At 41.2% G+C, this 26,227-nt stretch overlaps 1 protein-coding gene across 1 annotated transcript in view; it reads left to right on the forward strand.

The window, feature by feature from the left end:
* plppr2b (phospholipid phosphatase related 2b) overlaps positions 1 to 26,227 on the forward strand; it is a gene marked incomplete at both ends in the record, with an annotated part of 45,967 nt that overhangs the window by 367 nt on the left and 19,373 nt on the right. The window contains one exon of the mRNA XM_083935715.1: positions 15,695 to 15,883. Within this exon, the coding sequence (XP_083791841.1) occupies positions 15,695 to 15,883 (189 nt within the window). The remainder of the gene's footprint in view (positions 1 to 15,694; positions 15,884 to 26,227) is intronic.

Here is a 26,227-nt window from a genome sequence, read left to right on the forward strand (position 1 = left end):
CTTCTCTCCACAAGACAGGCCTTTTTTTGTAGGTGGCTAAAATAAATGTAGCTGCTACCCCCATCCACAGCAGTACATTGCTTAGCCTTTATGTTGGTACTCCTGACCTTCATCTACTGTAGATAATACACTGACTATGGATAAGTAGCTCATACAACCTCACTTCAGAAAATCCAAAATACCCCTTTAACCTAAATATCAGGCTTTCATGTGCTGATATACTACGGTGGGCAAAGTAATGTGCAATATGCTGTGCAGCTGCTGGTTGTATGTGAAAGTGGGCAGAAACGAATAGACAGCTGTGTACTCTGCAGGTGTTGGAGGATGAGAAACCTCTGGGAACTTGGAGTAGCACAGAGTAAAAATGATGGACACATGAAAGCACATTTTACTGTCTTCTGCCTGTGAATGTTCCTTCCATTTTTCCTACATCTCTTTCTTTTTCATCATTCGTCATTTCAAATGTATCTCATTACAGATTAACAACAATGAGCGTCACTTGGGAAATTGCATGAATTAGCAGACTCTGTTTTCAATTCTCTGACTCCCAAAAGCAGTAATTGATTTGACTGAATTGTCAGAAATGGGTAATTACCCTCAGTCCATGAATCATTTAAAGATAACATTCAGCAGGAGGGTGAAGGGGTCTATCACCCTCCTTGCAACAAAGGCCCTCTCGAGTGGCTTCATTCCTTTCCTCCGCTTCTCTGTTCTTCCCACCACTCTTCTTCTCTCCCTGTAATCCCTAAATGACCTGATGGAGTGCTCATGGCCTCAACTGCATTTCCTAATTAATTGGCCTAATTAAGAACGGAGACCCAATTAGCTCATGCCATCGCTTACATACTCCAGGCCTGCAGGTCCCCTGAGGTATGGCAGCAATAGCTGAATTAGCTGTTTTTTTCAATAGTATTTAATAGTCTTTGCTTTTGAATTCACACTAAACATTTGATGTGGCATTCGTATATGGGTTAAAATTAAAGTTTGAAGTTGGTGAAACAACAAACGGTGCCATAGAAGGTTCACTACGTAGACAGGTTTTGCAATAGAAGATATAGCCTACAGGCAAACCAGAGAGCTGAGGATAGAAGTGGATATTTTTCTGTCCCACTCTTTGAAACAAACTTAAAGCCATCTTGCATGTTTCAGTTAGAGCACTCAGCGCTTCCCTTGAATTCAGGGGGGATTGACCTACTCTGAATTTGCTAGTAGGAGGTTTGACAGGCATTCCAATACACTTTGCCTAGTTGGAGGTCCGAAACTTCAGACGTCCCATGGCACTTGAACGCAGCATTAGCAGCGCAAGTGAAACGGAGTGACGGATGACAGGCAGGAAGCTTGGCAAATAATTTTATTTGGACCAAATAAAATGATTGGTCAGACTTATCAGAAATATATGAGAATTAAATATTGATGAGTTTCTTTTACATTTTAGTGTGCCATGGGCTTATTAGGAGCATTTTAAGATTACAAAAGAAAAGTGTAAAAATGTCAGAAAGGTAAGAATGGCTTTAAGTAAACTTTGTTTGTACTTTTTTTTTTTAAGTTTCTAGTGTGTTTAGGAAACTGTCTTTTTTTGCACCTGCAGTAGCACCTCAACTGGAAAGGATTTTCTTCAACATTGTTCTTCCTCTCTTTTCTTTGTACTCATTCACTCATTCACAACATCCTCTTGAGATCACAGTACAGCTTTTATCATCTGCTCTTTGTGCCTCACCCAAAACATGAAGCCAATACTCTCACACTCAACTCACACACCTCTGTGACCGCTGCATCTCTTTATAGCACACATATCCCACAATCCCTGCAGCTTTTAAGCTTGCTTTTATTTTTCTTTCATTGTGCTTTAGTATTGGCTCATTCTCAGCATCCTCTTGAGGACTTGTTATAATGATTTTCAAGCTTTCTAATTTTTTCATAGTCCATAGTTAATCTCTAGGCTTATATCTGTCATTGTTACTCCTCCTCTCCTCCAGTATTCTCTTTGACGGTCTCTTGAGTACTGCCCAGTCACTCTTTTTATACAGATCCTCCACTTCACTCCACTCCTGCACTTATTCCCATGAGTAATTACATCTTTTGCACCATGGATCTCTCCATTATTCCCCTTTACATTGCTTCATCTCCTCCCACTCAAAAGCCTGTCTGCCATCGCAAAGACCCCCTTTACTCTTCATTCCTCCTCTCCAGTTTCATGTTCCCTCATGGGACTCTGTCATTTCTGCTTTCATTTTTTTTCTCTTGTTTTTGTTCATCCCTTCCTCTCGGGGCAAATAGACCTTGTCCTCACGTTCACCTCGTAATCACACACCGGAAGGTGACATGAACATCTACACTTGTGTGGAGGAGGTGTTTTGTAAAACTGATAACGTCTCCACTTTTTTTGGTGAAGTTTCTGTCCCATTTTGTCACTTTAATTGCCCCTCTCTCCAGGGGTGCATCTATTGCTTTATTCAAACAGGGCCAGAGATGGGGTGATGTAAATCTAATTTGACTTGAATCACTATATATGCACCTGAATGAATCTGTGTACCTTGCAGTAGTGTAATAAAGGGCATTTTAAATTAAATTCCTCCCTCTAATGTGTTCGTACTGAAGCAGCTTGCTGTAGCATAGCTCCCCCCGGAGGGCACTCACTCCTTTGTTGTTACATTAGCATCTCATTACCCATTTCTTTTCAATCCTAACGCCCAGTCTTAATCCTCTGCCTCGCCTGTGATCTTGTTGCTGCTTCCCTTTATCTTTCCATTTTTTCCCTCACAATCTAACACTCTGTCTCCCTCTCTCTTCCTCTATCATTTTATCTCTGACGATGGCCTTTTTCCTCTTTCTCAATCTCGTCCCGCTGTCAGTTCATCTCTCCCTTAATCTAAAGGCTTGTCTACCGTTACTAACTTTCATTACTGTGTCCCTCTCTCTCCGTCAGTTCCCACTTTTCATGTTGCTTCCTTCTACTGTATTTTCTCTGTCTTGTCGTATTTTTCTTCTTCGACTAGATTGAAATGTGAGAACTGGCCATAACAGTTTCACATACAAATCATGGAGATTTCACACAATTTCACTTAGCTGCATAGGATACAAACAACATAATGGAAAGCAGATAAGTCGTCCTCTTTTCGCTTGTTTTCACTCCATGCTGATGCTGTCGCCGCCGTCACGCTGCAAAGCCACACAAGAGACGGGTCTGCAGCCTACTGAGGCACTGCTTCAAAGGACTCTTTAAAAAGTAATTTTGATACTACAGATTCCTGACTTGCTTAAGACACTTGGGGGGTGGAAGGAGTGTAGTGAGTTTGTGTGATCTAGGCCAGACTGTGAAAGTCTGTACTGAGTTACAAAGTACTCAGAGAGACAACAAGTGGATATCACTGAGCTGAAAACTTGCAGCCTGTGAGTGGTAGATGTGTGGTATCAGCTGTAACAATAGCACGATGTGATAATCATTACAGTGGATAGCTGTTGTTGCTTTTGCATGGCACCCAGCCTTTGCTGTGTGCATCCTGCCAGCGCAGAGTAGCTAAGCCTCCTCCTCCTCTCCAATCCTTCTCATGCCTCGTTGGCTACTTCCTCCTGTGGCTCAGTGACTCCTGTAAAGTAAACAGACTGCTGAGCATCGGACCACATAATGTTTCAGGTCTACGGCCCATGCTGTTTTTGATGATGCTCTGAAGGTTTCGGTCCATGTCTGCTTGCTTCTCTCAATGCCTAGGTTCCCTGTAGATTCATATTTGTGCCTGCCCAGTCATTTCTGCTTTGTCAGTAATATTTCTCCCTTGACTTTTTTTTTTGCTTCACGCAAAAATTGCTGCATAGGTGTCCCTCTCAGTTACATACGACTAATTTGCAACAGCAAATAAGCTTTGAAGGAAAAGTAATTGTGTCCCAACTACATTTTTCTATCAAAATACTGAGGACACATTGTTAAACATTTTCCAAAATGTGGATATGTAAATCTGCAAAATATTCATTTATTTTCTCTAGAATATCCATCTTTGCAATATATCTGCTTGTAGCAACTGAAGCAAGATTGAGCTTTTTTATGGTCTTGTAAAGGCACTTGGTTAAAGGGGAATCAAAGTCTGTTTACAGGTCTCGGAAAGTACTGCTGCATATGTGAAAAAGGTTGTGTTACGCCTCTTGTGTAAACGCCGCTGTCGTTATTTCTTGCTCTGTGTGCCCTGAATTTCCCCCCGGGGACAAATAAAGTTTTTTGAATTGAATTGAATTGAATTGTGGCTGCGAGAGCCACCACAGGGAGATGCGTGAAGTATCACACATTGCTTGAGTGATGTCAAAGTGATGTCACTTGAATCAGCATCGGTTAGGTTTGAAGACAGCAAGTTAGAAAATGACCAGACCTTGAGGCTACATGAGCTACTACTAGCGTAACACACGTAATTATGTGACCAAACTGTTGGCCTGTAGTTGCATTGTGGGTAAAGTAGGCACCAGGTCTGGACAAGAAAAAAGAATGTCCATCCATCTTCAACCGCTTGTCCCTAACTGGGCCGCGGGGGGCTGGAGCCGATCCCAGCTGATATTAAGGCGGGGTACACCTTGGACAGGACGCCAGTCTATCGCAGGGCACATAGAGACAGACAACCACTCAGTGTAATCAATTAACCTATTACTTTCATGCCTTTGAACTGTGGGGGGAGTCGGAAAACCCACGCAGACACAAGGAGAACTCCCCAATGTGTGACATTGACTAACTCCATAACTTGTGTGTGGTACACAGATACGGCTTTTTGATAAAGTTTTGCCACTGAGCAAAATCCAATGAGGATATTTCCGACATGATGAATTTGGCAAGATAAGAAATATCATTTCTAGGAGACAGGGTTGCTGTAAAGTATTACGGACCAAACTTCTGTTGTCTTTCACCTGCCTGTCTTGTTGCTGATCATAGGCTTTTTAGTGCAGGATTTTGCTGCCAAGTGCATCGACTTCAGAAAACACCTTACCTTTTATTGACAGCCTACGTGTTGCTGTGTATGTAGAGAAAGCCTTTTCATTCAAAACCCTACTCACTCTGCACACCAGCTATCAAAATCTAGCAGCTGGGTAGTAGTATAAAGACCAATGAAGTGAACTTCTTCTTATGGCTTACTTGCATGAGCACGGCCTGCCTCTTGCATTTTTCACCATTTTTTGGTTGAACGCAGCACAGAATCAGTTGCTCAAGTAATGAACATCGCCCTCAATGCATCAGGCCTACATTTCCCTTCAACAAAGCCTTGTATCTCTCTACATCTGCTAACTTCATCCATATTCCATGCTGGGTTTGATACTGACTGCCTCAGTATATTTTCCTCCCCTGAGCAATGCATTTGTTGCATGTGTTTACTCTTTTCTAAAGATGTTTTGTTCTAAACAGTTTCACTGGTGCCAGGACCAAGATAACCCCCCTCCCTAATACAAACTAGCACAAGCACAAGCACTATTTGAGTACAGTTTGTACTCAAATAGTGCTTATTTCCATACCAACCCTAGATTTACCTTACATATTTTTTCTTATTTTTTTGGACTAAATATAGTTGTAGAAGCAGCTCAACGTCTCATACAGCAGCCTCTTTAGCCAATTCATCCCATATTATTCTTTCTTTAAGACGTGACACCCTTTCAAATGACTATTTCCAGGTCCAAGCAGGTCCAAGCCTTGTATTTCAACAATGTCGCACTGCTGTGTTCTCCATTATCTGAAAAAAGGGGGAAAAAATGATGTAATTTACATTTTACAGCTTTCCTAATGATAAAAAGAGTCTCTCTGAAGAAAGAAGTAATCAGAAAAGGTTCACAGGTTTGGCAATTGTTGTTTGTTTTGTTTGACGAAGCGCTTGGACCCGGAAATAGTATTTTGAAAAGGTGTTCCGTCAGACTTAAAGACAGATAAAATGTCAGATTGTTTTTGACCCATGTCTTTTTTGAAGACATTTTTAAAGCAGGTTGAGGTGCAATATAAATATTGTGAAAGTATCAAAACGCTCAACCGACAGAGAAATGCACTCGTATTGCCCGTATACAGAAACTCTTCCTTTAAACGAGCCATCAGGACTTCTGTACTGTTGACTGACCAATCAGAGCAGACTTGGCTTTTTCGGGAGGGGGGCTTAAAGAAACAGGCGCATAAATGGAGCGTTTCAGACAGGAGGTGAATACTGGTTTATTCGGCGAGACAGTATGTAGAAAAAAAATGTATTTTTTGAACATTACAGCATGTAAACATGTTCTAGTAGGAACCAAAAAAACAAGTATGAACCTGAAAATGAGCATAATGTGAGACCTTTATTATACAATTTATGACTATCTTTAACCTCTTTATGGACAATTTATAAACTATCAGCATCTCTCAACTACAGAGCAAAAAGAAAATAATTCATCACGTCCCTGAACACCGCCACAAAGACACAGTAACAGTTCCTTTTCACATTATTTTCTCCCTAGTTTCCCCCTCATTATCTCTCAGACTCCAGGAATAGCACCTGCCTGCCTGTCTGCTGTGCTGGGATTTCTTTGCACTCTGGGTGGATGTTTGAAACACTTGTTAGCTGGCTGCTTCCCACCTGTTCGGAGAGGAATGGAGGGATGAAACACCCCGTATAGCACAATATAGGCCCAGAGTAGCCGCCTATCTAGGTTGCAGCGCTGTTGCCAAATTATCTTATCAGAAATAGAAATATAAGATCTTTGCTGGAGTAAGTCTCCATAATAAAATTACTTATGTAAGATATAATCTTGCTGTTCTTTCTTCCTTTTGAGCTGCATGTAGGATTCAGAAGTTCTTGCTGCTGCCCATGTTGCTCTGAATTTTGTCAGCTAAATAAGTTTCAAGATATTCAGCATTTTGGATTATTGGATGAACTTGACAGTGATATGGTTTTATTGCCTGTCCTGCAAGAAAAACACATTAAAATGACATCGATCCTCTTAATTTCTGCTAAAAAAAAAACCGAAATGCAAATAAGACAATAGTTTATTTTAAGAATTAATACATGTTAATACTTGTTTATATACGGTATGTAAGGAAAGAGCGCAGGAGTTAAATGTTTATTTGCACTGTAGTGTTCTACTCAGGCAACATGTTTGTGTGTGAGCCTACTTTTATTCTTCTGTTTGCAAGATGCGGGGGCATGTTTGCTTGAGGACTGGGGATTTTGTAGAATCACGTGATTGTTGCTGCAAGAAAGAGAGGGAAAATAGAAAAGGGAGGAAGAATAGGACAAGAAAAAGAGGCAGATCCAGACAGACAAAGTGTTAGTGTGTGAGAGAGCGGATAGAGAGAGAGTTTTGAAGCTGGGGGTGATTGAGAGACATGGAGGGCAATGCAGCAAGAAAGGGGGCAGACATGGAGAGCGTGGGTTTGAAAATGATTGAGGTAAAGATGTTTCTGGCAGATAACGAAAGGGGGGAAAAGATGACGAGCTCAACATTAACTAGGCATGCTGAGAAAATGCAACCAGACAAACAAAAGAGGTGGAAGAAGAGGAGAGAGGGAAAGATGAATGCTTGCTTTGATCCTCTCCGGTTCCCTTGTTCCCTCTTTGTATTTTTCTCTCCACTTCAGCCTCTCATACATCCTCATTTGCTCTCCTTCACCTCCTCTGCCCTTATTTTTTCTCTTCTCTGCGGCTGCCTTCCTCGGTTTTATTTCCCAGCGGCAAACTCGACTTTACCCTGGCGTGTTCTGTGATATACTAATGTCCTATTAAATGTTTTATCCATCTGTTTAACTTCTTCCACTTTCCCTCTGCTGTCTCTCCCATTCCTCTCTTTAAGGCTCTGCCCCTCTGGCTCGTCCACTTTCTTCTATTAGTTAACTCATCTATCTTGCACTTGCTCAGCGTGTTGTAATACAACCTGATAACACCAGGCGGCAGCCAAGCCCATTCATTTGCCTGTTATCCATTATGATTCTATGATACGCAGTATATTGATATATATATATATCAATATATATCAATATACACCTATATATATATAGTGTATATATATATATTTGCTTTTGACATGTGATTAATGCAGATGAGCATGAGTGAGTGAGTTGAGGGGATGTTGTGTGTTGTTCTTTTATGTACAGTGGTTTGTGTCTTTCCAACTGTCTGTTGGTGGTCTAAAATCAGACCCTGTGATGAAGGGATAAAACCTCAACTGCTGTGAAATATTCACCGGCTCTAATCATGTGAACGAGTGTGATTATATGAACTCCTCAGGAAAATAAATCACACTCAAAAGGAGGAGGGGCGTTGCAGCCTTGTCTCATGCTCATTTCCATGGAGCTTTTGTTGTGCTGAATGCTGTGAGGATATCTATGTAGTTGTCTAAAACCAGCCTGAAACTAAATAAAAGGTTTTCTGTGCTTATTTCTCCATGCTGTTGTGAAGACATATTTCTAATTTTGTCAATTAATCTGTGGCTGATCCACGAGCATGAACATATTTAGTAAAATACAGTATGGTTGGAAGGGAGAACAATGTTATTTATGAGTCCAGTTAGTTGGTAATGTTGGGCAACACATAACTTTCAGTCCACCTTTCATAAGCATTATATAAACATGTAAGCTTACCTGTCAGATAATAAATGATAAAAGGTGTAATTATTTAAAATCCGTCTTCATAGAAGAAGTTATAATTGTTAACAAATACTTTACATTAACACTTAAACATGTTCTACTGATCTGTTTAAAACTACATTATAGTGTGTGGTAAACTAACACAATACTATAAAAAAAACATACTCTATCTCCTTTGATACCACGACAAAAAGAAAGAAAGTAGCAAAAAGCAAAAAATATCAATACTTTTGACAACCTCAAGATACAGCAAATTGCCCTTAGGTGTGAACGGTTGTCTGTCTCTGTTCGTCTCTATGTGCCCTGCGATAGACTGGCGTCCTGTCCAGGGTGTACCCCGCCTCACGCCCGATGTCAGCTGGGATCGGCTCCAGCCCCCCCGCGACCCCAACCCCGGGATAAGCGGTGGAAGATGAATGAATGAATGAAGATACAGCATTTATTAATTGTTAACATACTGCTTATATGCTAAATAAGTGTACATAAAATATGGATGATGTACGAAGACTTAGTCCGCTGTTCACCGTCTTGCGATGGGATTACACCAGCTGTGACACCAAATCGTGCTGGGGCGTAAAATGGTACCTGCTTCCTACTTCCACTCCCTTGCTCGGACCTAACCGATCTTTGAACTAGGCCTTCATTTTGATCACAACTACAAACCTGTTTGTAAACGTTTTTTTGACTGTATATTTTATGGTTGCAACGCGATTGTGGTGACAAAATCTGTTCACAGACAGAGAGACAAACATATAAATATATAAACACCTGGCAAAAAACACAAAACTGCCTCTGTGGTAGTTCCTGCTACAGTTCTGGTCCTCCAGGACCACATTATGCCATGACACACACCCATACACACACACACGCACACACACACACACACACACACACACACACACACACACACACACACACACACACACACACACACACACACACACACACACACACACACACACACACACACACACACACACACACACACACACACACACACACACACACAGACGTACAACGTGAAAACAATACCAGTGTTGCTGTACAGCTGGTATTCAATCCTCAGTCAGGATAGACTTATTATCATATACTTATTTTATTATGTTATGTCATATTATAACTAAGTAACTAAGAAACCCATCAAAATGTAGGCTTTCTCTAATAATGTGTTTCTAATCCTAATCCATCCTAGCCCAGCCTCCTGTGTGCTCAGTAGGACTCATTCATAATTTAATTTATTCTCATTTAAAAACCCATCAGACATTTTGAGAGCAAAATGAAGCAGCATGTCTCCTGTTCACCCCAAACACTGTGACATTCATCGTCTCCCAGCAGGGTGCTGTCATCTCAACACCAGCCTCCATCCACACATTCTCACCTTCTGTAAACATGTTCGACTTTATCAGTTGACTTTTCTGCCATCTGGCCGCTCCACACAGGCCGAGGGTGGACATGCAACACTTATGTGAAAGCTCACAGTTTGGCCCCAGGACACACTGTCACATTTTATTTTCTCCTTTTCTGGATAAAGGGCTTCTGAGGTCAGGAGATTATCCTCTGTTTCTTTCACTTCAGTACCATATTAGTCTCTTTGATTTTCTTGCTTTTACTCCCTTTGAAGCGCAGAGGTATGAGCAATAAGTCTTGATTACACGGCATGTAGCTTTACGGGGTCAGCTAGAAAGGGGTCATCATCTTAAATGGGCCTTATTTTGTTCACTCTGATTTCATCCTGTGGCTACATGTATGCTGATTTTAGTAGATAAATCAAATTGGGTTAAATTGCATTGTAATCCCTCATTTGTCTTGCCTGTCGGTGAAACCACCCCAGACTTTTGGGCTGTGAATGGGCAATACCAGATCTGTATGAATCATACAAACTCACCATGGACTGAATAAAATGTGCCTAAAAGTGTCGCTAATCCAAAAATGGGCAAAGAGGTGGAGTGTGAATGGAGCTGAGGCGGGCCGAGAAAACATTATAACATGAATATTACATTTGATTATTAGGCTACAGTCAGTGTGACCTACAGTACATTTTCTACTTCTAATCTAAAATAATAACAATACGTTTATTTGATATAGCACCTTTTACAGACAAAGTAACAAAGTGCTTCACATGATAAAATTGTTAAAATAAATCCCAAACAGTAAAATAAGTACAACAGCAAACAAAATTCAAAAAAATAAATATAAATGGATAAAAAAGATTTAAAAACACATAATTTCAAACACGAGACAAAAGCCAGTTTAAACAAGTGAGACATGGGGCTGTCGAGTTGGTGTCTTTTTTTCACACTTCAGTTGAGTGTTTTCGCGGCTGTTTATGTTTGAGTGGGAGATTGTGATCCATGAGTCTGTGACACCTCATTGTATGTTGTGCGTTCAGACATGGTAGCTTTCTTTTTCTTCATTCTTGAAAAACCCTGTGTGGACAGAAGCCGTTGTTTCACCTGTATAACACAGATTTCAAAAGGAAAAGATAAGAGTGTGTGACTGACTTGCTAGAAGAAAAAGAAGAGACAGACAGGGCTAGTGTCTGATACTCTGTAATCAGAGTGAGAGAGAGAGAGCTGTGGGGCAAAGTCTTAAATTATATTTTAAACAACTATGGCCTTTCCTTTCATTTCACAAGAACTGATGAACCAGATTTAATGCTTGCACTACTTGCTATTTTTCACATTCAGAGTCAGAGATGACTACTTCCTTATACTTACACGCCCAGCAGACAGAGCAATTTGAGCAGCCCATTTGAGAAGTATAGGCTTGGGAAATTGTCTATATTTTCAGAATGTTTATCCACAATGTATTATCGAATCTTGTGCTACTCAATAAGACCGGGCGGTTTCAGCACACTGCCACATCTCAGCTTGGTGCACAGAAAGTACCTTGCATTGTGTTTTGAGGGGTGGCGCCTGGGGAGAGCGGGCATGAGGCAGGACACAACGTGGATTACACGCCAACGATGAGCTGCTCTATCCACACATAGGCTTAATCGGATATTAGGCAGACTTTGTACGAGGAAGCTGGCAGGGTAAAGTCCCTTTAATGTCCGGTTCGACTGATTCGGACATTTGAGATCAGCGTTGCAGTGCATGTACTGTATGAAAGGGACTTAACAAACACCTTAATACACATGCGTTGTGACAACTCTGAATAAACAGCCTGTGTGGAGACGAGTCATTTAGCTTTTGACCCTCCTGCAGCTTAGGTTTGTCAGTAGTTTCATAAAAGCCATGATACTTTAGCAATAATGTATTATGCAAATCAATATTCCAAGGTTATATGTGCAGGATGTGCTAATTAGAAGCCATCAACCTGAAGTTGCTTTGACCTTTATTAATATTTACAAAAAATGGCTGTGGCTGCAGAGTGTACAGAAAGTGGTTTATTTAATCATGTAAGAGAGAAGGGAGTAATATAAGAGCTCTATGCCCGGGTTCAGGAGGAAGGCTTTATTATCTGTTTGTGTTAATGAAACATAAGATGACTACATTTATTGGTACTTTTGAATTTTCGGTCTTACTGAGACTTTTTACTGTGGTAATCTTGTCCCAGAATGAATGGAAAGTGTTATCAAGTACACCTTTTGTCGTCTAATGTGTTATTCCACGCACACGGCTGTTAGATCTCGCAGACTGACAGAATCGTCAATAAGCTCAGCCAATTGTAACGCTTATGTAGTGCAACAGTATTCAAAACGACATGCATAATCTCCCAGGGAGGCTTTCCTGCAGTTGTCTTCAAATGTTTGTTTAAACTTTGATGGGTGTTCGTAGACCTCCCTCGCTAGCTTCCTCCCACCTTTCTACACCTCCCTCCCTCCCTCGCTCCCTCCCTCAAGCCTTCTGTAGCTTGGCAAAATGAGAGGAATGGATGATGGAGAGAAATGTTCAACACAGCGTGCCTGTGTCAGAGTTCCTCCTCAGACATGGAAATGCACCCACATGCCCACAGACATATTCGAACACACACACTCACACACCCACCCACTCACTCAAACACACAAAGCGTATGGAGATGGAAGAGAACATGGAAAAAACATGGAGCTGCTTGGTGTTCTTGGACTATATATAAACTACAAGCTGGAGGTGTTTGTATGGTTTGTCAGCGTGTGTGCGTGTGTTTCTGTGTCCCTCAGGATTTTGCTTTTAAGTGGCTTGAGGCATGTGTGTTGTCACAGAATACGACTACAGTATGACGTCTGCCACAAACAAATTGAAGGAGATTAGCTTTGCACATTGCCATTGGAATATACAGATCTTCTTTTTTTTTGCAATTCATAAAGAGAATCATCCACAGATTGTCAGTGACTGTAAAGGATGCAGAAAAGCAGATCTGACAGCAGAGCGTGTAATGTAAGGAGTTTGAATTAGGTCACCCTCTCTCATTATCACTCTTCAGTGTAAAGCTGAAATGTGCTACGTGTAACAAGTCCCTCCTTCCCCTCCCTATAGCATTAGTTGCTGAAGAGGATAAACATGTTGGAGGAGGTTCTCTCAGTGGTGTCTCACTTGTTCAGCCATATGCCACTGAGAGGCTTTTCCTGTTCAGTGCCGCAAAAACATAAAGAGGAATCTCCATCAAATCCTTCAAAATATAATTTTAAATAAATAACATAAGCACAAGCACAGGCCCCATACTAGACACGTTTTTAAAATCCATCCTGAGTGATCCGGTTGCATTGACATTGGATCAGTCAGACCACATTTTGAGGTGGTTTTAGCCATGTGTCCCCATTCATTTTGCAGTGTGAAAGAGAATACGGTCTGGGCCACATTGAAGAGCCGCCTTCTCAACTGTAAGCAGAACTACGTTACGTCATTTACTGGCGTTGGCAGATTTTCAAACATTATTTTGAAAGTATTTCTCATGTCTCAGAAACCACTGAGAGCGAATGGTGTGTTGGTTGGTGGATGACAGATAACATGTTGTTAACTTAAAAGGTGAACACTATATTATTTAACAACACAATAAACTGTTCAACTTCTGCCATTTGTTTTTTACATTTTACACAAAAAGGTTAAGGCAAATAAAACAACTGTGATTTTAGATGTTGAAATCACGTTAGAAGCTAAAAATTAAAGGAATAGTTGGAACTTTTGGGAAATATGCATGTCTGCCCTCCTAGTAGAGCATTAAATAAGAAGATTGACCAGCACGGTGACTTCCTGGAATGTTGCCGGGCAACCAACTTAACTCTCCATAAAACTACAACATTTCAGTTTTTATGTACAGATTGAACAAAGAAGATATGATGTGTTTTTAGTAGCCTTTGGGTATGCTCATGGGTGGATATTTCTACCCTGGGTCAGAGTTAGGCTAGTTGTTTCCTCCTGCTTCCAGTCTTTAAGCTAAACTTCAGGAATTGAATCTGAATGGTGTAAAGTGCATTTCCCAAATCGTCATGCTATTCCTTTGAGGCTTCCCTCACTTTGGATAGTCCTAGCGCTTGGTGTGATTTAGGAATTGAACTCCACATTAACAGGATGTTACCATGAGAGCGCTTTTGTTCCATTATCATTCCTAAATGAATCAGATTCACAGATTTTTTTTCACTGCAGACATTTTGACTTGTCACAACAGGACGAGCACAGGTAAAACGAACAACAGAAATTATGTCTGCTTTCCAGCAATTACTGTAATGCAAAAAGAACCAATTAATAATGCCATTAGTTACACCTGTGACAGACAAGTCAAAACGTCTGCTCTGGAAAAGATTCATTCAACCCACCTGCTTACTTGAGGTCTGGCTTTGACATATCCTTTTTGTTCATAAATATTATTAACCTGGTAATTTCCGATGGTATTAACCTTCAAATGTTACACATAGTAACCCCTTCAAGGTAACTGAACAATGTGTAGCCAACAGCTGCTGTTTCTTTCCTGCCTCAGACCAGCTCAGCCTGCCAGCAGTGGCTCCTCATGCTTTTGTGCCGATAAATGTGTCCTTCACATACAATAGACGTTCATTAAGTAAACATTCAGGCCGCAGATTATGATGAAACTAGTCAGCAGATCACTATATTTTAACTCACATTCCTGTTTTAACTTTTTGTTTCAGGCCTATTCCTGCAGTGCAAACAAATACTGCACACGTCCTCAGCTTTCATTCAGACAAGCGTGCTATACAGTTGTAAATGTGTTTTTTTCCTGTAGGGAACTGGGTAAAGGACTGAGAGTGCTGTTTACTTGAGTATAAATGAATAATTAGTACGTGTGCATCTGTCTCATTTGTGCAGAATAGCATTATTTTTTAATGTTTTCTGTGTTTATTATCCTCTCTCGCCCTCTCTCTCTCTCTCTCACACACACACACACACACACATTGAATCTGTTATGAATTGCTAATATAAATGTAGCCACGGATACTCTTTTAAATAGTCATGAAGGTCATATTTTATGCTTCATGGCATGCTGTGCTTTGCATATACAGCTGGTATTTTAAATGTGTGGTACAAGAACGATGCAGATAGTCGCACACACACTTTTCCCAGGGTTGTTCTCTCTCTCTCTCTCTCTCTCTCTCTCTCTCCCTCTCTCTCTCTCTCTCTCTCTCTCTCTCTCTCTCTCTCTCTCTACCTCTCTCTCTCTCTCTCTCTCTCTTTCTCTCTGCCTCTCTCTCTGCTCTGCTCTTTTTCACCCCATCTGTGTGTCAACCCCCCCCCCCCCTCCCACCTCCCTCCCATCTTCGTTCAGTTCTTCTCGTCCTCCATACAGTGTTATTTTCTTTGAGCGGTCTCCATTTGTTTCTTTACCCTCCCACTCTGCGTACTGACACCGCTGAAGTGATCTCTCTCTCACTCTATATCTCTGTCAGTGCTCTCTCTTTTCCCCCTCTCTATCAGTCTCCTTATTTGTCTCCCTCTGCCTCTACATCCCTCCCTCCCTTCCCCTCTCATCCTCATCCCTCACTATCTCTCCACGCACACTTGATTCATTTTACACATTACGGAAGCATCCATCATTTTTCTCTGTGAAAGGAAAAATCTCTCCTTTTTTATTTTTTATCCGTGACAATATTTTCCACTTCTTCCTTTTTCACGGCGGTCTTTTCTTTTCCCAACTCCTGCACTCTCCTGTGGATCCAATCCTAAAGCTGAAACCAATATGTTTTATTTCCAGCTGGTCATCATGGCAGGGACCGTTCTGTTGGCGTACTACTTTGAGTACACAGACACATTCCCTGTGCACATCCAGGGCTTCTTCTGTTTCGACAAAGCCTACTCCAAGCCGTACCCGGGACCAGAGGACAACAGCAAGGCGCCGCCTGTCCTCGTCTACTCCCTGGTCACTGCCATCCCCACTGTAACGGTGAGTCTGTGTTCAACTTGTAAAAATAAAAACGTACTTCCACAGGTGCTCATCATGCACACACTCGACAGACGTGACAAACCCCTACACACACATAATCGACCCCAAACATGTGACACACACACACACACACACACACACACACACACACACACACACACACACACACACACACACACACACAGTTCCTCCTTATCTACACGTGGTGTTTGTGAATTGAAAGAGGGGAGAGCTGTGTAGGTGTGTATCCTCGTGGTCTCACTGCTCTGTTTGTGTGGATGTGTTCCCTGTCATAACCATGGCAACGAGCACTATATTTGTCCTCCATAGAGCAGTCAGAGACAGCTACAGCATAGAGAATCTGTTCTGTTTTCAAGACTGCACCGTACTAAAGAGAATAAAACATCAGCTCTAAAAGGCTCCCCCTATTCGTGCACAAGGAGAGGCACCGTTTTTGTTATTTTCACCAGGCTGTCCTTCATCCAAGGCTTGAAAATGCAAATTGAAGCGCCTTTAATAATTAAACATCTATACAGAATAGCAATTTGTAGGTCATGAGTTCTTGGCAACATGCAGGAAATCAAAAATAAATATCCAACTTCTTAATTTTTGGCATTCATTAGTCTAAAATACAACTGCTAAATTTCTTGTAAATACAGTGGGATATTATTAATAATGAAACATAGCTTCACATCCTCATCAAAGCTCTGTCTCCATGACTGTCTGTTATGTCCCCCAGGGCTTGCCTCTTTGATGTCCTATAGTTAAGTGGCATTATGACATGGCTGCCTCTGTGCTACATATCAGGGCAGCACATGCAAACACACACACGCACACACACGCACACGCACACACGCACGCACGCACGCACGCACGCACCCACACACAAATGCACACACGCTCACTCACTCACTCACTCACTCACTCACTCACACACACACACACACACACACACACACACATACCTACCTTCAAGTACAAGCATGGACACAAGCAGATGCACGTAATCATACATACAGGCAGTCCTGGGACATTTGCTTCTGTATAGATGAGACACCAATCTCCAAGGTTTTTGGATCAGAGATTGTGCCTTCCTTTAGGCACAATCTAATGATTGTATCTAACACAATTGCACAGTCGCAATTAACACATGTGACAGTATGACAGTTTGTATGTGTTTATTTGGAGCCGAACATGCACTGAATGGGGGCTGCAGGCACCGGGGTATGCGAGCTGTGCAGAGTGGGACCGTGAGGCGTGATTTTGCCTGAGTGTGAAGCAGCTTTTTTGAAAGTCAGAGCATCTGTGTTCTCCTTTGCAGATACCGCTCCATCCCACAAGCCTCTGTTCAGATACAATAAAAAAGCAGATATTCATCTTTCTTTTCTCTCTATTTCGACTCAGATTTTTAGCCACGAACAAATCGACTTTGTGTCTGTGTGTGAAAGCTCAAACTGACTTTTCAAACTTACCAGAAACTGCAACGGTTTATCTTATTTTTGCTCCAGACCCTCTCTCTTCTTGGTGCTGTCTACAACTCAGGATAACTGCAGTTTCTTGCTCAAGTTAAAACATTTAAAACAATGCTCCAGACATACCATTGGAGACAGGTTATACTAGTCCACACCTCCTGTTTGTGGTGTAATATTTTTGTTATAAATCTGTATTTCTTCAAGCCTAATCAGAGATGACCAGGATGACATTACCAGGGAAGATACTATACAGTGGACAGTTTTAACAGGCTGAGTAGTACTCTCCAAGATGAGTGAAATCAGTGGAGTGCCCCTAGAAACGTCTTCGACTCAATTAGCACTGCACCACTAATAGACTGTGGCATCCACTACCATGCCCACATTTTCCAGGATGGACAATATCATAGGCCCTGACATCTTTGTCGCGAATTCAGACATCAAGGAAAATTACTTTCCTTTAATATGCTGAAGATTATGGAATTCATCTTAGCCGGTGTAGCCGAATCATACTGGAGATAGGGCTGGCTGTGCGAGACTACAGTATAACATATGTAAACGGAATGGAAGAAGAAAACTCCACAGGGCACCCTTGAAGTTGAATTTCTGATTGATTGATTGATTGATTGATTGCATGTGTATGTGTATGTGTATGTGTGTGTGTGTATGTGTGTGTGGAGTGTTGAAAGGGGCTTCAGTGGACCTTGATCTTAGCATATTTACCAGATGGACTTGGACCTGGATTTCTGACTGACTGTCCCCATTCATGAAAAGACATTCATACACTGATGGCAGCTAATCAGCCAATCTTTTCTATTCTAATCCTTTAAACAAGGAAACTTCATCATGTGGACCCGAGGAGCTGGGAATCAAACCGCCGATCTTCCGAATGGAGGACGACCCGCTTGACCTCTGAGCCCCAACATATTTTGTGATCCTTCATACATTTAAGGTTGAACAACTATGATGATCAGCAGTGATAAGATATTGTTGATTGCCAACAGTGTGAAAGCTGTTAGCAATCGATTGTGCAACAGCTTTTGTCACTCATAGGCCATTGAACAGTGAAAATTTGGATTTTATCATAAATGGGTTTGGACCGCAGCAGGTTAAAACAGAACCCACTGCTGATCAAAAGTCTTAAAACTGATCATGTTGAAAAGCAGTGGTCAAACTGAACCTGGGAGATTTGAGTAACACATACCCACATTTGAGTATTGATGTGGTTACTGGATTTGAATTAAAGCAGAATATTGTTTGTGTGTGCGAGGCAGAAAGAGACAAAGAGAGAAGGGGAAGTGAAAGGGTGAGTGAAATAGAAGCACTTGTGTGGTACTTGGCAAATGTGCTGTAAGTTTCAGTGGATCAGTGAAGGTAAGTGTGTGGGTGGATGACGGCGCACATCCTCTCCTCCACTGCCGCTGAAAACAGGTTCTGCGTGTACAGGTGGGAGTTGTGTGTGTGTGTATGCGTGTGCATGTGTCTGACTAGTGTTGGAAGCTGAGTAGCTGCAGGCGATGTATATGACCCCCCCCCCCCCCACACACACACACACACACAACTGTAGCTATTTCCATTTGTGCAGACATACACAATGGTGGAATGTAACAGGTACATTTAGTACTTTACTCAAACAATGACCTTTCTTGCATGTCTCAGTTAGAACACTCCAAAGTCCCACCCTCTTCCCCCTGCCTGACCTCTGACGCTCCCTCTTCCCCCGACACGTGCGGTGAGAGAGAAATGCTGCGTTCGAGTGCTATGGGAAGTTCGAAGTTTTGGACCTCAAAGTGCACTGGAACACCTGTCAAAGTGGAACCTTCTACTAGCGAACCTGGGGGAGATAGACCAACCCCCAGCGCAAGTGAAACAGAGCGAAGTATGACAGGCAGGAAGCTCGGCAAATAATTTTATTCGGACCGAATAAAATGATGCTCAGACTTTTATCAGAAATATATGAGAATTGAAAATTGATGAGTTTCAACACCTGGTGGATTTCTTTGACATGTTAGTGTGCCAAACGCTCATTAGGAGCATTTTTAAATTACAAAAGAAAAGTGTTAACATGCCAGAAAGGTAAGAATAGCTTTAAGTATACATTCGAGGTACATGACTTGAGTCGTTTTTTAATGCTTCTTTCTGCTTTTACTCTAAATCTTTTACTACACTACATTTATCTAACAGCTTAAGCTATTTTACAAATTCAGATTTATGCATACAAAATATATTAAGTATAAAGTATGATGTCTTGTTCTAAATTGAATTACCTAATAATATAGCTCTACAAGTACAGCTGAAATAATTAGCCCATTAGTCAATTAGTTTTGATCATTTCAGTCAGTTTTGATCATGTTTTGGGCTTCTCAAATGGGAGGATTTTTATACATTGAGTACTTTTACTTTTAATACTTAAAAAGCCCATTTTAAAAGGTAAACTTATGAACCAAACTTGCCTTCTGGCTCCTGGTGTGATGTATGCAGTTACACACACTCTGTATTGCATTCAAAGCAAAAGCGATGGAGATCGGATATGTTTCAGTAACAAACAAGATTTAGTTTGAACGCAATATGCGTTTGTATAACAACCTGAATGGCTTGCTATAATGAGAAACAAACAAAAAAGGATTCTGTAGAAGAAACCGATAAACTGACAATGAAGTGCGGTCAAAAACGGGGGGAAAAGAGGGGAGTAGCCTCAGGCAAGGCTCTATTTTGGTTTTCCATTTATAATAATGTTGAACCCTTTTGTGCTTTTAGTTTTTACTTAAGTAACATTTCAATGCATGACTTTTTCTTGTAACAGAGTATTTTGACAGTGTGGTATTTTACCCAAGTGAAGCAACTGAATACTTCCTCCACCACTACACATACATACAGTGTATATACTGTATAAGCACCAGACACAATACAGGTGACATCATCTCATGCCAATTATCATGCCAAGCTAGTAGAAAGCAGCGTAGAGTGCTATTTGAACTGTGTGTGTGAGGGTGTGTATTATTTAATGGAGACTGTGTGTGCTGATTGCACACTACAAACCCACCCATCAGTGGATACAGTTAAGCTGTGACCAATCACAGGATCAAATGGTAATTGTAGGCTTAAGACGCATGTGGCACAGTTTGGGCCTTCACAGCACGTAGAGGCTCACAGCATCACACAAACACTCAAGCAATGGGGTATGGAGCAGTGAATGAATTAAGTTTTGAATATAGAGGCTTATTTCTCCACCTTTTTATGTGGGTCAGGAGCATAATGCTAAAATACTTTTGCCCTGGAGAGCCCTGTAATAATGCTGCTAAATATAAGCCCCTCAAACCGTAAGTTAAAGCAAAGCAGCGGCACTCATAGAGAGGAAAGACGGAGTGGGTTGAAAATTCAGCACATAATGGGAGGAAGGGAGAGAATGAGGAACACAAGAAACTGAGGTATCAGAGAAAAAACAAGAGAAAAAAAATAGAAAACAAGACAGCTAAAGGAGGAAGAATGAAGGAGAGGGAAGAGGGGGTCCCATGCCGGTCAGTGCCGGTTCTGCTCAAAGTTTGTTTTCTGCAGTCTGTTAAACCTTGGGAAAATAGCCTTCATGCATAATGCAGCTCCATGTGACAGAAAGATGGGGACTGGAGCAAACCATGGAGGCAGACCAAATCATCCATTCATGCCAGAGTTTATTAAGTGAGAGCTCTTGATACACGGAAAACTGCATTGTGCTGTTGTTACCGTCATATCTCCAAAAACAGATACTGGATGTAGTCAAAGCAATATTGTGCGTGGACAGTTTGATAAGCGGTCTTACATCAATGGGAAATGACGAAGAGGGACAATATTCAGAGCTGAAGAGGAAGACTGACAAAAGTAAAGCAAATGCAGATTTAAGTAAATGCAGGATGCTAAGGAAGTGGATTATTTTTGCCTCCCAGAAGGCAAAGGTCAGGGTGAGCTACAGAGGGAGGAAGCAGTGCTCTGTTTTTAGGCATGTTCATTTTGTTGTTCGGTAGTTCATCTGTCCCTCCTCAGATACCTGGACAAACATGGATGACATTAAAGTTGTGCTCTGTAAGATTGTCATCTATTTAATTTTAAGTTCATATCTATCAAAGAGTGAGTTAAAACAATGGTGATTGATTACATGACCCACTAATGAAAGCACTTCTACTTGCCTTTTTTGCAGAATATTCCAATATCTATGTCTGTGGCGACAGTCCCAGGCTAGATGTAAATAAGCTGCCATGTTAGTGACGCTACTGACAGCGGTTGGTCTGCCAGCCCAGATCGTCATCAACGGATATGCTGCGTTTACTTGTAATGGGAAATCGGCAACCACAACGTCTGAGTCAGGCTTGTAGTAAGGGCAGAAGTTTAATAGGAACGTGTGTGTGTGTGTCTGTGTGTATGGATCAAAGAGGGCAACATAAAGGGGACAGACTGGAGGTAGAGAGGTGAATGTGTGTCAATAAACTTTACAAAAGAGAGAAAAAAAACCCGAAATAAATATATAGTCAACACATGAACGTGACAAGATGAGGGCTCTCAAAGAACAGGCTCGCCTGCAATTACATCTTACTGCCAATGAGGCCGCTAGAAACAACATTTCTCAATTCTTATGGAGTACAACTTTAAGTCATTTGAAGATATTGGCAGAGCTACTACTATGGAGTTAGCCAGCAGAAAATAGTTTTTATATCTCTGACATTAACAGCAAACTTCAGGTCTCCTGGTCTGAAGAGTGGTGCTTCTTTGGACCAAATTTCAACAACCATGCTGATGGAAATCCATAAAGAAGAGGCAGAGACACCAGGTTCTCCACTAACAGGAGATTCAATTGATCACAAGGAAAAACAGCCAAAACATATCAACCGATTCGGACATTATCACTCAATTGGATGGCCGTAAAAGTGGTCACCAGCCTTGTAGATAGAAATGGTCCAGTACCAAAATCAGTATCATTAATACCTTAGATACTGTTTAAAATGCTGGTATCTGCATGTACACAAGTCTACATCGATCTGATACTACGCAATTTAGCCCTGAAAGAAATCTACTTTAAAGTAATTTATTTATGTTCTTTTTTTCATTATGATTTAATGTCAAACTACTTAATAAAAGAAAATGTTGTGACATTCATTCCCTGTATTTGTTCATGTTTTACAAAGGGTTTAACCTGAGCTAGGCCATACACAATGATAGCAATCATATCACATCCTTAATAACAAAATAAATGATATATATATATATAAAAATGTACGCACTCGTATTGGATCATTACTTGGTATCAGCCTATATGCAAGTTCAGGTATCATATTCGCTATTAGGAAGAAAAGAAATTGTATTTGATCATGTGAATTTGTGAATTCAAACAAAATTAATGTTGGTTTGGTTAGGGCACCAAAACTATGTGGTCAGATTAAGGAAAAGATTGTGGTTTGGGTTAAAATACTAAAAAATGTCATTTAAGAAAGTTAGCTTAAAAAGTCACCATTAATTCTCCCTACCATTGTTGCTCTTCATTCTCCGCCATCTTACAGCTCTGCGGTCAAGCAGCTGGGAGAGACGTGGCTGTAGGATCCAGCTCACCAATTCACAAGATGATAAACGGCCCACTGAGCAAACTAGGAGGTATAGTAGGGCCATACTGCCTCATATCTATGTTTGCATCTGACGCCCCTTCAGTCAACATGATAACTAAAAGAATCACAAATGATGATTGCGGTCTAAATGCCAGGTCACGCCAAATTTATTCAGGAGAATCCATGTGTGCATCCTTCAACTTGCAGTGGCTATATTGGCTGTGTTTGATTTAATAAGTTGCAAAATGGATACAAAGAGGGGGGAACCTTATTGCTTCTAATTCAGCATGGTTATACAGAATTCAATTTTGTGTCACAGCTGAAATTATAATTACCTCCAATATGGAGTTTCTAGTTTCCTCAACGATCAACATGGTTGCTGTTATTTCAATTTTAATTTAGTTATTAGAAATGTGTTCTCTCTCTCTAGCAGTCGTGGTAACATACAGCAAAATCACAAAATGCAATCTTCTTGATTGGATCTCAGATATAAGACCCGTTTCTCCTCTCCGTCATTACCTCTCTAGTGCCTGCTAGGGTGTCTGTGGTAGACACTTTGGTTGGTGGTGGGAGACTGAAGTGAGCCCTGCTACAGCACAGTTCCCCTGTATTAAGATGACTCCCATGACAGCTCTATTGTTATGCTAATGTTTAACAATTCATGTAGTTTAGAAAATCCAGACATTTCCTGTTCTCACTTTTCGCCCTTCGCCATTCTATATTTACCTTCTATTGTTATTGTAATCAGAGTTGTCATCTTTGACAAGCAACTCAAAGAAAATCTGCTCTCACACATTCATAGACGTGCAATCACAGACACATTCCTACATCTGTGCTGTAAAGGAAGTGTCTCCTCTTCTCTTGAAACAGGAGAACTCAGGCAGCTCATCCGTGCTGTCATCATTTTCTTCTGACATTTTCGATTTGATTGCAATTGTCGTCAGCCTTGTATTTCATCGAACAAGCTGGGGAAGTTCATGCATACAAACACAAGCAGACTCCTTACAGACACATCCGTCCTATGCCCGTATGCAAATTTGCCAGAAGTTTGCATACTGTTGAGCCTCGGGACAATCTTTCATGAATAATGGAGTCACATATGACAGACAGAGGAGGATTAGGAAGTGCAATCGAGCAGAAGAAAAGATTTGGGTGTCACACTGAAACTCTTCTTTTCAACTGTGGAGAGATCAGTTACCCTGATCATATCCTCTGTAGAAGAGTAAGAAGACAAAAGTGATTTTGGTGCTGGTGTGAAATGTGATGTGAAAAGTGAGTTAGTATAGATGCCACTAAAGACATTGCGTGTCAACACATTAATGTACTTGTACTCTGCGAAAGCTTTTACATGTGTATGTATGAAAAGTGAAAAAAACACTCACTCATCACTCACTCATCTTCAACCGCTTATCCGGGGTCGGGTCGCGGGGGCAGTAGCTCTAGCAGGGGACCCCAAACTTCCCTTTCCCGGGCCACATTAACCAGCTCTAACTGGGGGGTCCCTAGGCGTTCCCAGGCCAGTGTGGAGATATAATCTCTCCACCTAGTCCTGGGTCTTCCCCGAGGCCTCCTCCCAGCTGGTGAAAAACCAGACGATATCACATGCACTGAGTTCACATGGCATGGCAAAATGCAGCACATGACATTGTGCTTTGCAATCCGTTAGAAGTCATGGTCGTCTTGGTTTTATTTCTGAGAATTATTTCAGGGACCCCTGGAGGAACATACATAGTCTTTGGGCTAGAGCCAGGTATCTGTATTTTAATACCTTTTTAAAGTGCTAACAGACGGGTTTCCACCCCACTAGCGTTCTCAAGTGGTACTGTTGGTGCTACTGTCACAAAAACGGCCAATTAAGTTTCACTTTCTGTTTCCCTCTGAGCTAACGTTGCCAACAACAAAGCACACACTGCATTTGTTTTCAAACAAAGTGCGCAACAGATATGGTGAATACATATTTTCTGTCCATTGATTTTCACATAAACATGAACAAAACTCCACTGTAAGTACACCAATTTGAACCAGAAACCCCAATCTCAGTGCTTTTGTAAAAGAAGGATGAAACACTCGGTGTGATAAAGGCAGAGTAAAAGCCAATAGTACTAATAAGTAGGCAGGTTTTGTTACTTACTGAGCTTAGTAGAAAGAATGGTTTTATGACTGTCCTTCTTCTCCCGTCCACAGGGCTCTTTTCCTTTAACCAGATAACGTTTCCACACTTACACCGGCTGTTCCATTGCCCATCATTTACAATTGATTCTTATGTACCCAGATCTAGAAAAAAAAAACATTTTCTATTGTTTCACTCGCAGCCAATCATGGCTCACTACCGCACCAGCTGCAACCCAAACAGTATGTGGTGTGGTGACAGATTGAGTTGGCAGCTCAGCGTGCCTAGATGCTCCCATTCACATGATGGGTATCGAATGACATACTCTGGTATCAGTATCACTTTAAGGGTACCGGTATCTACAAGCCAGCATTACATTGGGCCCAACTTTTTTTCATTAAAAAAAAAAATGATCCCCCTTTTACGTTATAGATCTATAAAATCAGATGTGATTTTTTTGAGGGGATATCATTCCAAGCACTACTGTTCTGCTCATGAAAATGGAAGATTAGCCTTGACAACCACATGTCAAAGTTAAACAGGCAATTGGCCAAAGGGCATGACTCAGACAGGTTGAATTAAAACACAATCTACTGTGTCCAAAGTAAAGTAGAAAAGATTGTGAGGGCACTCCGAACCAGATAAAGGGACAGGGGCAGGGGAAGGATTCCCTTATTCTTTAGGAGCTGATTAGAGGAATGAGGGACAGGTGTGTACAGTAGGCACTCCCTTAAACAACAGGAAGAGCAACTGCGGGGCCTTTCTCAAACTGGAAGGAAAGGGTGTAGGGGTTGTTTGAGAAAGGCCCATAATAAATAATAAACAGAGCTGAGGTTAGTGAGAGGAAATAAGTAAAAATAAATTAATACCGGGTTTCATGTTGCTCTTGTTGAATGGAGAAGTTTTCATTCTCAAATGAGAATTTTGAAAGGATGATTGCTGGCATTGTATTATTATTATAAGCTAATTTAATATAAGCAGTCAGTTGGTTTGTGACACAACCATCTGAGAAGCCATCATTGAAGAGTTTGTAAACAGGCAGATGCCTTTAAAACATACCTGGCAGATGACTGGATGACCCATATGTCTATCACGGGCTGTCAAAGTCAGTCAGGAGAAGAGAGAAAACATCTTCTCCATTGAGAACAAGCCTTCAGTGCCATTTTTTTTCCCTGCCTTTAATGAAGAAAAACTCTCC

The sequence above is a fragment of the Echiichthys vipera genome (assembly GCF_963691815.1).
Source record: "Echiichthys vipera genome assembly, chromosome: 2".
Lineage (NCBI taxonomy): Eukaryota > Metazoa > Chordata > Actinopteri > Perciformes > Trachinidae > Echiichthys > Echiichthys vipera.